Below are 14,738 nucleotides of genomic sequence, written 5' to 3' on the forward strand. Positions count from 1 at the left end.
GATGTGACATAGCATTGCTCACCCCATGCCTCTGCCAGGCTGGGCTGTGCTGGAGAAGCGGTGGCGCTGTGGTTTTGTTTCCATTGCACTAGGACACTCCAGGGGAAAGCGTTTAGGGGCAGGGCGTGGCACCCGTTGCACTCAGTACAGGTGAGCCCACCTGAGCGTGACCTGTCCTCGCTGCTAGTGACTGGTGGCTGTACTGCTGCGGGGGCGTTGGGGGGAGTCTGATTGAAACCAGGACAATGCTTTGGGTGCTATAATGGAGGGAGGAAGGGGGGATCCCAGTCCTGCTGGAGATACCCAAAGGTGCTTTCCCTGGTCCACGGGAGGATCGAAATAACTGGTTGCTTGAGACCTTGATGAGTAGGAGAGATGATGCTCCTGGCTGGGACATCTGCAGGGGTTGAATGTCTGAATGCATGAGCCTCTCTTGTTTGAGCTAGAGGGTGAGGTCCAGGGGAGATAGCATAGCGTAGTGGACAGGGCACTAGAGTGGGACTTGGAAGATCTGGGTTTTATTCCCAGCTCTGCTGCTGGGAGACCTTGGACAAGTCACTTCCCCTCTCTGTGCCTCGGTTTCCCTATCTATAAAATGGGGATAAAGATACTGACCTCCTTTGTAAAGCACTTTGCGATCTACTGATGGATAGGGCTCAGTGATATTATTAGCATGGAGAAAGTAGCAGATTTATACACCTGTAATACCTGGTACGGCCAGTGGAGGGGGACAGAGCCACACTGTTAGCATGGGTATGAAAGCAGTAGCAAATTGACCACATAGACCACACTGCATTGGCGTTCCGAGAGGAAAAGGGTCCTACCTTTCATCTGTGATCTGGCTGCTTAGAGTTGTCATGTTTTCCTTCCCCCCCTCATCCAAAGTCCACTGATCCACCTAATTGTTACATCTTCTGGCAGGAGACGGGCTAGTGCCGGGGGCCCTGGAGACCTCGACCGAGGGGGAGGAGGAGCTCGGGGAAGCGTTTGATTTCGACGACAGTGAAGAGGAGGAAGAGGATTCCACAGCAGGGGTCAGCAGCGCTAGCACCGAACCCAGCGTCGGAGTGGCCCTGCAGGCCCCACCCAGGAGGCGTAGATCAGGAATCGCTGCTGAGGCCCACACGTCAGCCCAGCAGGAGAAGGATGGAGCGCCCCCTGCAGGGCAGGCACAGCTGACCGACTCTGGATCGCGCACCAGCGCTGGTAAGTAGGCTTTCAGCTTGTGTTAACGCAGGATGCTTCACGCCCAGCATCTCTCAGGGGTCTTTGCAAGACTCAGGGTTGCAATGGGACATGCTCAGCCTACTGGCCCCATTACAGAGCTGCAGAAGGAATGGGTAAGAACCAGGTCCTGGGTCTCCATTGCCCTGCCCCGCTGGCAGTCACGCACCCCAGTGCAACGTGAATTTCACAAGCTACCCTCCTGACCTGGCAGGGATCGACACCCGGTCCGCGATCCCTTTGCAGTGGTGTAAATGACTAACGAAGTGCAGGACAATAGAGAATCAGGGCCGCCCTATTTTGTACTTCCAGGCTCTGCCGATGCCCCTCGATCGAAACCAGCCACTCCCCTCCCCCACTATTCCAGTCCTGGCCCCCCCCCCGCCCTTGCCAGTGCCCCTCAATCTTGACCCGAAGCCTCGCCCGCCCACCTCCTGCTTTTCAAGTCATGGAACTCTACCATTGCCCTCAAATTCTGTTTAGAGTATGAGGGGAAACATTTTTTTTTTTCAGTCTCATCCCTGAGACATCCTACTGTAGGGCATACAGGCTGGCCAAAGACCAAGCCCTTCCTGAGAGCTGGCTCGGGGACTGTCAATTTCAGTGGAACAGAACGCTCATTCACCCAAACTTGAAAAGTCTCCCTGAAACATGTTTCAAACTCGCTTGGCACTAGATTGAGCACGTCACAGAAGGCTTGAAAACGAAGTCAGCGTGAGTGGGAGCTTCTTGGTGCTGCTAATATTGGTCCAGCACGGAGGGTATGTTCTGCTTGTAAACCAGACATGCTGATATAAACCCTCATGCTTCAGGGCATAAGCAAAACCCTACTTAATGGAGGTCAGGAAGGAACTTCTTCTAAGACCAGGTTGTCCCTTAATTGTCCACTACTGGGTTTCCTGCACCTTCCTCTGAAGTAGCTGATGATAGCCACTCTCAGAGACAGGCAACCGAGCAGCATGTACCCGTGCTGTGATCCAGCAGGACAATTCCTGTGGTCTTGTCAGCTCTGATTCTTGCTGTGCTTGGGTTAACGTACTCTAAGATACCGACTTGGTTTCCTTCTGCTTTTGTTTTTGACAGATCCACTTGACACAAAGCTACAGACAGAGTAAGTGAGTCTAGATTTTATTTAAAAAACTACCCCAAACCCTTGGGTGCTTGTTGGGTTATATCGGACGGGGGAATCCGAGGGGTGTGAGGTAGGGGATGAGAATGCAAATTGTTAATAGAACCCAAGATGCTTTGCTGGCAATGGAGAGACAAAAGCCTGTCTTGTTACATGCTACCTCTTGCTCTCCAGTGACTGTAAAGTCCAAGTCCAGTCTGGCGTGCAGCTGCTTTTCCTCCTTGCTTGCTCACAGGTGGGGGCCTGATCCCGCAAACATTTGCTCACGGGCTTCACATTAAGCGTGCGAGTAATCGCAATGAAGTCAATGTGGCAACAGCCCCTGTTATTCCAGTCCTGGGACCTAACCACTGCAGCCGATGGGGCGATTCACGTGCTCAAAGTTAACCCATGTATAAGGGCTTGCAGGGCAGGGTCTCAGGCAGGAATTGTGCCTACTGCTTTGCGCTGAAGGCTGCGGGTCAGGAGTCCTGGGGTCTATTCCTGGCTCTGCCACTGACTCACTCTCCGTGATTAGAACATCGCTTCGCTTCTCCGTGCCTCAGTTTCCCTGACATGCTGTCATCTCTCCCTCCCCAGCAGCTCTTCTCCCTGCTTCAGGATATCACTGTGATGTGCAAAAAGATCCCAGGGCCCGGGGCTATCAAGTGATTCTCCTGCTCCCCAGTGACTGGGTTTGCTTGGGTCTGTGGTTTGGTGAACACAATGGAGCTTTCAGGGCAGCTGAGCCTACAGGGCGTGTGAGGCCTGGGAGGTTTGGGGGAATGCCAGGTGTGGCCAAAGCACAGCCCGTGGATTTCTGCAGCGCAACTCGGTCGGCTGCCCCCGCCTTTCACACAGAGGTGAGGCTCAAAGGACAGGTCCCAGCTTGCCAGGCACTCCCGTTGGGGCAGGCGGTTTTACTACTCAAAATGGCTGGGGCCAGTCAGAGGGCATCGCCCACTGCTGGCCAGAAGCATGTTAAGACATCCCAACTTCCTGGACTTGGAAAATGTCTGCGGTTTTCTCCCTTCCTTTCTCCTCTCGTTCCCCACTCCCTGTCTGTACTGTCTCGTGATGAATGGATCCAGCCCTCTCGTGTTCCCCGTAAGACTTTGCGCCAGCTCCTGGGCTGTGGCTACCAGCACATGGTGCAGTTCTGGTGCGTGTGCGTGCACAAGTGCTTTAAAGTTCACCCCTGTGCACAGAGTGACCAGACAGCAAGTGTGAAAAATCGGGACAGGGGGTGGGGGGTAATAGGAGCCTATATAAGAAAAAGACCCAAAAATCGGAACTGTCCCTATAAAATCGGGACATCTGGTCACCCTACCTGTGCGCTGCCCTGATCCTGCAGCTCTGGGCTGGGCTTGAGCAACCAGCGGGCTGCTCCGACTTACGCCAGCTACAACGGGTTGAAACCACAGTGGAGCGGTGTCCAGGATGTATGGCAGAGAGGGCAGGGGCCTGGGGTCTGCTGGGAATGGAAGAGCGAGTGGGTTCTGCCCCCAGGGAATGTCTGTGAGGAGTGCGGATCGGTCCTGCTAAGGACTGGCCACTTTGTGACTCGGAGGGCTACCCAGGCAGATTGCCAGAAGCCTGAGTGATTCATAACTGTACTGTGGTATTTACGGCCTTGCGTCTCCAGGGCTCACAGAACTGGCTGCCCCCCCGAGACGTGCCGTTCGCCGGCTCTGCCTCCGGCTTGCATTCCCAGGGAGAGCCCTGTGACCGTCTGCCCCTGACCGTGGGGACGTGCCAGCTCCTTCGACCCTGCCCAGTGCTTTGGCCTGGGTTATGGAACCTCAGCAGAGTGGTCACCTGATCCCCCCTCCGCCAGCGGAGCAAGTGAAATTGACAGGCGGGTGGCAGAGGGCGTGTCTGCCTTGGGGAGCATCCTTCACCCAGTAAAATCCCCCTCCACCCCATCTCCCCACAGGAGAGGCGTCCCACTCACTGCCGTAGTCCTTGAGCCCACTCTCCTCGCAGTCTGGTCCATGGGTTGCTGGGGCGATGGGGGAGTGGGCACAGCTCCCCTGGTCCCCATTGTGCCTTCCTCACTTTGGGACGGGCACCCCGGTTTCTCAGGTTGAGGGGCGTCAGGGCGTTGAGGGGTTGTACCTGGCCCTGGGGACCTCCTGCCTTAGCAGGACTGGACATAGCCCCTAACGAGTGCAGAGAGCTGGCCTGTCCATACGCCCCCGGCTTTCCCTGTCCTCCCTCCCACCTCAGCATCAGTCAGGCTGATTGAAAGCCGTTAACCCTGCAGAGTGCGCGATAGCAGGCAGGCCAGCACCCCGAGCTTTCGAGCTCATGCACTGGCTGGAGGAGCCATGCTTACTGTCCCAGAGGGGCTGGGGCAGTTTGCTTGCCTGGCACTTAGCAGTCAGATCACATGTCACATTGTTGCTCGACTCCAGGCCTTGCGTCAGGGCCCAAGAATCCACAGCGGTTGCTCAGCGAGCAGCTGTAAACTGTGTTATTGACATCACGGGCTCTGTAGGGCTGGTGGAGTAACGGGCATGGGGAAAGGGAGGGCTCTGATTGCCCAGGGAGTCATCCTGGTGGTAGCAGAACAGGATTATTGCTACACATTTTATTATTATTACTTTATGAGCCAGGAGAGATGTAGGTCAGGGCCCCGTTGTGCTGGGCGCTGCACAGCTGCATAGTCCGTGGCCCAGACAGGTAAAGGCAGGGAGGAAGAATTATTACAAATGGGAAATGGAGGCACAGAGAGATCAAGGGCTCGTCTGCACGAACAATTCATTTATGGCAAGATGGGATGTGCATCTATCTCATGCTAATCCTCTTCGAAAGGGGACAAGATCAAAGCGCACTGTTGAAGAGTTAGTGCACGTCAGCAGGGTCCACTGGGACAGTTAGTCCATGGTAGGCCGGGGGAGGGTGAATTCACACCCCATCCTGCTGTGAATTAATTGTTCATGTAGACAAGCCCTAAGTGACTGGCCCAAGGCCACCCAGGGAGTCTGTGGCAGAGCTGGGAATTGACCCCCAGCTCTTCTGAGTCCCAGCACAGTCCCTTCGCCACAAGATCACCTGAACTGGCTCAGAAGCAGATGTTTGATCCCCCTCTTCTCCTGTCTGTCTGGGCATTTAACCCTCACTCAGCAATAGTTCATCCCAATCCCCCAAATCCAACATCCTCCTGCCCCATGTATTTATTTTGTGGGTGAGTCCAAATCTGGATTGGAATCAGAATCAGTATTATTTATTACGGGCAGCCTCTGGGAGCCCCAGACAGGGATCAATACCCCAGGTGCTGTACAAACACAGAACAAAAAGAGTTCCCAGACAGCCTGCCCCAACCTCTGAATTGGGACAAATCACACATTCCCCCACCTCCAGATCTGAGCAACCCTGAGCTTTGGGACTGCAGTGTTCCCAGGGTGGCTCAGGTTCTGAATTTTGCATCTGTGGATCCCTCGCTCATCAAGATGAGTACTATAGTTCAGGTGACTTGTCTCTCCAGGATGGCCAGCTGTTTGGGCCAGACCTGTCTTTTTGTTCTCTGTTTGTACAGTACCTAGCACGGTGGGGTCCTGGGCAGTGACTCAGGCTCCGAGGTGTTATGGTAATACAAAGAATGAATAATACTCTAGAGCACTGAGATTTCCTCACTGAGAAGGTATCCAGCACGGTTTTGACTTGTCCCCCTAATTCAGCACCTGTGGGGTTAACATGATACTCAGCCAGCCTTCTCCCCAGCTGCGAATAGCTGGCTTGTTTCACATGCCCACAGCTCCACCCCACCCTCTCCCAAGGTGATAATTCAGGTGAGCTGGGAGGCACCAAAAGGAGCTGAATCTGTGGGAGGGGTGAGCTTGTGTCCCTGCTTGGAACAAAGGCAGCCTTTGTGGGTTTTGCCTTGGGGTCTGTATGGATCACTCCAGTAGCTTTGCCTACAGGTGCTTACGTAGTACCTTCCTGGCCAGGTAAGGGAGGCAGGGGGTTGCTCTGGGTGTGGATGTTGCTTCGTGAGGCAGGTCGTGGTTTGCCTTCTGAGAGCAGGGGGAGTCCCAGGCCTGTGCCTGGTGTTATGACTCAGCTAGAACCTTATGGTAAATATTTCAGGGCTTTCTCCCCACAGTCTTACAAGGTGTTTCCAATTTCTAATCCTAGCACTTACATCTCCCTCCCATGAGAGCTCCCTAGGCCTTTAGCTTCATCTCAAGCGACCCCTTGGTAAACATTTTAAAGGCTACTAAACGTTCTCTTTGCAGGCTCTCCAGGCTTCCTGTCCTTGCTCCAAAGAACCCTGTAGCAATCGGCACGGAGATGTTTTTAAATCTTCACTCTTCTCCAGTTACACTGTCTGTTCACCATTCTTGCATTCTGTATGGCTGGGACAAATTATTCATATTCATTGTTAGCAGCTAGAGGCCTCAGCTGAGGTCAGGGCCCCTTGGTGCTATACACGCACAGCAAGAGACAGTCTGTTCCCCAGAGAGCTTCCACTGTAAATAGACATGGCCGAGAGAAAGGAAGGATTAGGCTCTCCACTGTATAGGTGGGAACTGAGGCCCAGCAAAGTTAAGTGACTTGCCCAGGGTCACACATGGAGTCTGTGGCAGAGCAGGAATTGAGCCCAGCTCTACTGAGTCTCAACCCAGTGTTTGACCCACTTGGCCATCTACCCTGTGTGTATGAACAGACTAGTTAGTTTCCTTCTCCGGTTTGTGTGTATGTCTGTTGGTGCTGATAAGGGCCCATCAAATTGTCCTTGGTACTTTCACCCACACTACGATTCCCACGATCCGAATAACTGCTCCATTCTCTGAGATACATATTAGCTGCTAACAGACATTAAAGCAATCCCCTCCCCCCCATTTCATCTCCCACATCCCTTAGCTCACCTCCCCCAGGGAAATAGTGTTTTGCAATGTTTGCATTGCAAACACAGGAATGTTTGCTGATTAAACTTTTCTATTGGCATATACAGTTCCTGGATAAATTCCTACAGGCTTTATGTTCAGCTTGACGCTTGCTTGCTAAATCTAAATTTGGGCTAGAAATGGCCTGTGTGCGGGCTGGGCCCCACCTTTCCTTACAAGTGTTACCCCCCCCCCCTTCTCTTCGGCCTGCATTCCTGGGAGTGGGTCTGTCTGCTTGTGACCTTTATCCTCCGTTCCCTCCTGCTCGGGTTGTCAAGGCTGTTTGAACCCCATTCCTGCTGCACAAATCCAGCCCACTGGTCTGTGGTAATCCAGGCGTTTAGACCCCCCAGGCGGAAATTGACAGAGAAATTGACAGGAGAGACTTGCCCGGGGATTCCAGTGATTTGGGGGTATGACTTTTTCCCTGCATGGGAGCGGAGTTAGGCAGAGCTCCGCTGGGTGCTTCTGTTACATCCACCCCAGGAGTAGATTGTGCAACCCTGTCTGAGAGTGTCTGGCTCTTTCTCTCTTCATCCTACCTCTCATTTCTGTGGTTGGGTCATGCCATTATCTGATCTCTGGGCTGGCATCATTTTGAATCCCAGCTGCAAAATCTACCATCTCAGGGAGGCATTTGCAGCTGGGAGAGTCTGCTGCAGATTTGAGCCTCCCCTATCGCAGGCTCTGCCCAAAACCACCCAACTGAGGCTGGGTTCACCCATCCCTGGCGAAGCAGCAGGCCCCGGGTTGGTAACGCATTGTTTTACTCGTGCAGGGACACGCATAAATGTGGTCAGTTGGATTGTACTGGGCAAGGGGTGTGTGTGTGTTAAAACAAGAATGTATTAACCCCTTCGCCTCTAAAGGTATGTCTACACTGCAGTTAAACACCCACAGCTGGCCTGGGTCGGCTGACTCACGCTCGCTGGGGTCGGGCTGCAGGGCTGTAAAATTGTGGTGTAGAGGGTCAGGCTGGATTCTGGGCTCTGGGACCCTCCCCCAAGTGTCTACACCACAATTTGACAGCCCCACAAGCCCACATCAGCTGGCACACGCCAGCCACGGTGTTTAATTGCAGTGTAGACCTACCCTAAGCCACAGGTAGTGCCTCTTGCATGTGACAACAAAGGTTTCAAGGCTGAACTGGGTTCAAAGGGGCACCGGAACCATCTGCAATTCTCATCCTCCAGTCGGGCAGCCTGAGATCCGCTCCGTCTTGCCCTATGTCATTCATATGCACAGAAGAATTGGGGAGCGATTTTTTTCCCCCCTTGTTCCTTCTGTATTTTCTTGTATAGGGTCTTCGTTTGCTGGCTCGCTGTGGTCGAGAGCATGGGGCTATGAGTCCGGGAAGCCCATGTCCTATTCCTGGCTCGCAGTGTGTCACTTCCCTGCTCTGTGCCTGACTTTCCCCATCTGTACAATGGGGATCACGCTGACCTGCTTTTTTAAAAGTGCTTTGAGATCCTCTGGCTAAAGGTTCTATCTGAGTGCAAACTGTTAATGTTTTAATTTTAAACTCCATACGGAGATGGGAACAGTTAGCTTCTTGGTGTTATAGAGGAGATTACAGCCTTATTTAGAAAGACGGATACACATAATACTTTGTTTGTTCTTTCTTGTTGAGAATAAATCCCTTTAGACTGGAACAGTTTGCTCTTTGCATATGGAATATACATAACTCAGACTCCCCTCTGCCTGTTTCATAACCAAGCGATTTGGGAAATGCTTTCAGTAGAGCTGGAAAATTTGAGTTTTGGGCAAAAAATTAACTGAACTATTTTGGCTGAAATTCAAAACATTTTGATCGGGAAATCCTGCCACAGTGCCCCATCAGAGTTGTAGTTTGGGTGCACCGTGCTTTCATTATCCTCCAGCGGCTTGCCTCTTTGTTTGGACTACATGCCCCATGATGCACCAGCCTCACTTTATGGTGACAGGATGCAGTGCCCCGTGGCTGTGGTGCATGATGGGAGATGAAGTCCAGCTGGGAAGGCTGGCCATAGAGAATGAGGGCAGGAGGCATCTGAACTATAACTTCCATGAGACGTTTCAGGCTTGAAATATTTCATTTTTTGGCCAAAAGTCTCTGGTTTTGGGCATTTGATATTTTTCAACGAAACATCAAAAATTTCTGTAGAAAGCAGACACTTTTCACAAAATATTCGGTTTACTCAAAAATCCAATTTTTTCACCCATTAAAAGACCGTTTTGGTGAAGCTTTAGTCCTTTAATATGCTGTTCTGTCATGCATCGTGTTTGCCTAGAATTCAGAGCATATGTAATGACCCCCCCCGAGTAGGTTTCTAACCTAGGAACTTCAGCACTCTATCATGGACCTCTACTGCTGCAGCTGAAGGAATAAGTCGATTAGTGGTTAGTAGTTGTAGGCTATTATCCTGCAGTATACCAGCTACTAGAGGGAAGGGTACCACCAACACTGTGCTGAGGGGTGTGTGTAGCAGAACCCGTTTCCCTGGATGTGGCCTCCACCAGTGCTAAGAGCCAGGTCTATATTTGCATTGTCATCGGCGTGTAACTAACGCATGACATGAGGCTGAAGTCAATTAAACACAGATGGCTTGTGGGCTTCGTTTGTGGTGTTTTAATAGCATCAGTTGTTCCATCCGTCCGTCCTTCCTTCCTGTGCTGCTGGCAGCCGCCGTTCCAGCTTCCCCACCTCACTGACAGGGTGGCCACCGCTGAGGTACAAAAAACTGGGATGGTCCCATAAAACTGGCCAGCTGGCAGTGCGCGCTGAGCGTTCTGACTGATTTACCAGGGCAGCTACCTCGAACAAGGGATCATCCTTGGAAAACCTGGACAGGGGGGCAGCTTTACCCTTTGAGCCTATGCCACTGCAGCGAAAAGCAGGAAGTGCTGAGAAAATGGACAGGGGACTCGTTGCTGGCAGCTGGGAAGAGGTAGCTCAGAACCAGTGGGAGCTCTCAGAGACACTGGGTGGTATTGGGGGCGGGGAGGGGGAGCAGAAGGGTTGGGAGAACACTTTAGGTAATAATCACTGAGCACTTCATGCCTGCCTATATTTTCTTTCCTTGGGCCCCAATTTACCACGTCCCTGCACTTCACGTTGTCATTTACCCCAGAGCAAAACGCTCCTGGCTCCGAAACGGCAGCGTTTCACACCTGCTTTGCTCTGGTGGAAAGGTGCAGGGCAGTGGTGAATCTGGCCCTGTGTTTTTGCACGGCAGGGCAGTTCAGGGACAAGGAGTCAGGGATGCCTGTCGTCATCGTCTTCCCGCCCATGGTGCTTTTGGTTCCCGGCGTGATGTTGGGCCAGTCGCTTCAGTCTGAATTTTCCGAAGTGCTGAGCTCTCCGCTCTGGTTGAGGGGAGCCGTGGGTCTGAGCACCCCTGAAGAACAGGCCTGTAACCTTGCTACCGCAGCTTCCCATCTGTACAATGGGGATAAGAATCCTGATGTCTCCAAGAGCTGCTCCAAGCCTATACTAAATTTCTGCAAAGCCGCTAAGCTCCTCTGATGGACGCGAGGCGAAACGTTTCCTAGAGGCATTGCGAAGGCATTTCTCCTCCTGCCATCTGGGCACCCCAAAAAGTCTTGGGAGGCGATAGGGAATGTTTCTCTGGATCCCAGCTAATTTGATGGCTGTGAAACCTGTCCGGAGACACTGAAATCCCCGGCTGTCTGGTCTCGGGGCCGGTGCGCCCTCGCACGTACGTTCTGGATGCAAGTCGCTAACATGCACTGATGGTCCGGTGTTACAGCAACCTCCATGTGCGGAGATCCTGGCATGGCCTGTTCTCAGAGAATGACCTGAGTCATATGTGCGTGGGCGTGTATCCATGCAAGGCAGGTGTTGGGCTATTAGATGAAGCCTGAAAGGTGAGAGTGTGGGTGGCTTTAGTTGGGCACACAACCCCGTTTGGTATGGCTGGCTAGATGCAGGCAGGAGCAAGGGAAGCCTTGACTCTGGCGACTAGAATGACGCAGGGGTGGGACGTTCTGTCACTGGACAGCTTGGGACTGGTTGCAAGAGCTGGGGAAGTCCCCAACAGGCAGAGCATGGGGACTGTGGCAGGTGATCTGCCTGCCCATTGGGTCGTGCTGCTGGCAAGGCGGTCAGGGAAGCCCGGTGAATTTTTCTCTGCAGAACCTGGACTAGTTGCTGGAGTTAGAAGCCAGCTCGGTTCCAGTGTTTGCCTACCCACAGGCCATCTGAGCAACTCCCCTTCCCCTCCACCTCTAGGTCTCTCCTGGCATCACTCCCTCGCAGTTCTCCCTGCTATTAAACACCTGCATTTCGAGTGCTTTCCCGCCGCGATGCCTGGCCCAGTGCCTGTGAGGATGGGTGGTGGACCAGGAGGTTTTGGTGGTGGAGGCTAGAGGAGATATGAGCATTTTGAAGGAAGCTTATGCAGGTGCATGTGGGCGTGGCTCACGGGCTCAGACCCAAGTTAGATCGGAGGCTGTTTTCTTGGACTGTTCCACCCCAGCATGTTAGTTCTGGGTCTGAATTGCAAGAGTTCGCTTCAGATCTGAGCGCGCTCAGCGTGCCGGGGTGCTCAGAGCTGGGATTCTGTTTGAGGGACGCAAGGACAGTTAGGACCTGCGTGGATGTAGCTTTGCAGACGACAAGCTCCTTTATGAATAGCAAAAAAAATTAAAAAGAGGATTTCTAACAGAGTTAGAGATGTTAGCAGGCTGCTTCCACTTATGGTGGGCAGATAACCGTTTAATCCTGAGCCCCTAATGGCATTCAGAGGGAACCGGCTTTAATACGCTACATCGTGATACTGGATTTTGCTTTTTATTGTGATTCTTTTTCATTTAATTTCTTTGACCAAACGTCTCCTTTCTAAAAGCAAAACTACTATTCTATAAGCTCAAAGGAGCAGCCGGTAGTTGCGTTTAAAGGTTAAGTAGGTTAGCTGCTTCAACTTGTGGTGTTTGGAGTGGGACGGCCAGGGCATTTCAGTACATTGTGCTTCTCCAAGTTTCCCCTGCAGTTTCAGCTAGAGACGTTATTCTTCACCCCTTGTTCTAAATTGTTGCCTAGCGTGGCTGTGCGCTACAGCCCAGAGGTGGCTGCATTTCAGTAGTGAGTGAAGGGACCTTAGCAGGTAGGAACTGATATGTCCAATTGAAGGGTGGAAACCTGCTGTGATCCTGTAGGGTTAAAGGTTTCAGAGTGGTAGCCGTGTTAGTCTGTATCCACAAAAAGAACGAGGAGTACTTGTGGCACCTTAGAGACTAACAAATTTATTTGAGCATAAGCTTTCGTGGGCCCCCGGAAGTACTCCTCGTTCTTGTTGTAGGATTAAAGATATAGACAATTGTTGTTCAACACGCTTAAAAAATGATTGTTGCTATGGTAGCATCTAGCCGCCCCTCTGAGCTCACTGCCCTGTTGTGCTGGGCGTGGCACAGATGCATAATGAGAGACAGTTGCTGGACTGAAGAGCTTGCAGTTCAAATATCCAACACAGACACAACCTGGAGAGGGGAAACAGAGGCACGTAGGTGAAGGGACTCGCCCAAGGCCACTCAGCAGGTCAGTGGCAGAGCTCGGAGTAGCAGCTAGGTCTCCAGTGACCCTGTCTATTCTAAAATCAATATTAACACTAAGTAGCTACCTGAGGCTGTTTCCTCCCGGGTCAGGCTCCTGGTGTCTGTCGCTGTTTCTCACACAGCTCTCGGTGTCTCCACAGCTCTTGACGGACATACAGGGCCTCTGATCCGGTTCACGGGTTCTTCTCTCTCGTCCTGCCAATCCGGGCTTTCCTCAGCCCATCTAGAAGGCAGCCGTGAGCGGAGGAAGGTTAAGAGGCGGGGCGGTGGCGCTCCTGGATTCAGCAGCAGTTGCAGGCAACAGGGAGTGATGTAATGAGGGTGGAGGAGATGCTGCCTGCTAAAGGGAAGAGACTGCGATATTGCTCAGTTGGCTGCCTCGGGATCTCGCCCAGTCAGCACAGCCAGCGGGTGTCCCCGGCCCAGTGCACGCTGCAGTGCAGAGGAGGGTGGGTGTGTGGCTGAAGAGAAGGCTCTCTGGATGCCAGGGGAGGATTGAACCAGGAGCTGCGGTGATGGGTCTCCTGCCAGGTCCGGAGAGAGGGGTCTGATTTCTGGACTGGCCTGTGTGGTCGGCGGTGTCTGTATCCCTGCTTTTCCCAAGGAGAGCAGGACACTTGGCTTTGCTCTGAAGGTATGTGAGGAGGCAGGTGCCGCTTCCTGGGTTCCCTGCAGGGAGAGAGGATGGAGGCAGCAGAGGCTGCTGGGAAAGTCCCGTGCTGACGGTACAGGAAGCTGTAATGGCAGCCTTGCTAGGCCCTGCCACTGCTGGGTAGGGACGTACTCCTTTGGTGTTCAGGGGACGGACATCCAATAGGGGACTCTGTTGCCGGGCCCGCAAGGGGGCCAAAAACTGGGGAAAACGGAGCCCTCCCCGACAGGCCTGTTTTGCCAACCGATTGGAAAGTGGGGACAAGTGAGTCGAGGCCTGACTGGAGGGCTGAATGCAAGGCCTGTCCCGCTCGGCAGGGAGACACCCTCCCAGATTTGGCTCAGGCCCTGGGGGGTGATGAAGTGGGAATGGTCTGTGGTATTTTTATGGGGTGGAGAGCTGATGTGTGCCTCAGTTTCCCCTATATTTTGCATGGCTACCGGGTGGGTGGAGGGAAGGTCTAGGTTTGCTCTCTGGGCAGCTAGGAGGCATAGGCGTCTGTGTGAGCGTGGGGTGGGGGGGGGGGGAAGAAGGGATAAAGTGCTGGCTTCTCACCTGGAAACTGACTAAGGTTCAGGCTTGGTCTGACCTCCTGGGGCTCGGCTCATTACACCTTGATCTGACCTAACCAGGACGGCCTGAGCTTTAACCTTCACTTCCCTGTGCTCCCCAAGGGCTTTCGGCTTGTGCATACCGGGGGACTAGTGAATAGTCCCTGGTTTGGGGAAGGCCGCCTGTCACTGTAAATACTCAGAGACCATTGCTCTCTGAAAAGCTCCTCCCATCGGAGTCTGGCTCGGCTGGATTCGCTGCAGGGAGCCGTGTTGAGACAGTGGGATTGCTGGTGCCGTCGGACAATGTAGGAAGCTGTGGGTCTGCCCTGTGCGGATCTGTGTGGGTCCTGCCCCCCAACTACAGGCCAGGGCATAGACCTGGCCTTGTGACTTGGACGCTTCTCCCGACGTTTTATTTACTTAATAAAGCCAGGCCCAAGCGGACAGTCTGAGCTCTGACCTAAGCTCTGAGGTCCACCCACCGCCCTCCTGATTTAAAGCGGAGATCTTAGTGTGTTAGTCCAGCCCGTGTGGGGCTGGGCCACGCTAGCCCTTCATCCAGGTTTGGATGCCTCCTGCTCGCAAAGCTTCCCCTGAGCACTGCGGTGAGCCATGTTCTGTGATGTTAGGGGATGGATGTCGACTCTGCTTCTTTCCCTAGTTCCATGATGGGGATTTGAACCTGGATCGCGGCTTCCCTGTAGGGCTGGGGGTGCGTTCACTCAGCGCACTATTGAGCGGCCCCAGATGCTGCT

General features: G+C 53.1%; 1 protein-coding gene across 3 annotated transcripts in view; it reads left to right on the forward strand.

The window, feature by feature from the left end:
* The window catches only part of ARHGEF10L (Rho guanine nucleotide exchange factor 10 like), a 172,299-nt gene that overhangs the window by 45,643 nt on the left and 111,918 nt on the right, over window positions 1–14,738 (forward strand). For 2 of the 3 annotated variants that reach the window (XM_054009097.1, XM_054009098.1), the window contains exon 1: window positions 2,313–2,335. Coding sequence is in view for 1 of the 3 variants with exons in the window: in XM_054009100.1 (XP_053865075.1) it covers window positions 922–1,206; window positions 2,308–2,335 (313 nt within the window). In the remaining 2 variants the exon portion in view is untranslated. Of the gene's footprint in view, window positions 1–921; window positions 1,207–2,307; window positions 2,336–14,738 lie in introns of those variants that run through there. The other variant, XM_054009100.1, reaches the window with a different exon arrangement.

Source organism: Malaclemys terrapin, chromosome 19 (genome assembly GCF_027887155.1).
Source record: "Malaclemys terrapin pileata isolate rMalTer1 chromosome 19, rMalTer1.hap1, whole genome shotgun sequence".
NCBI classification, from domain to species: domain Eukaryota; kingdom Metazoa; phylum Chordata; order Testudines; family Emydidae; genus Malaclemys; species Malaclemys terrapin.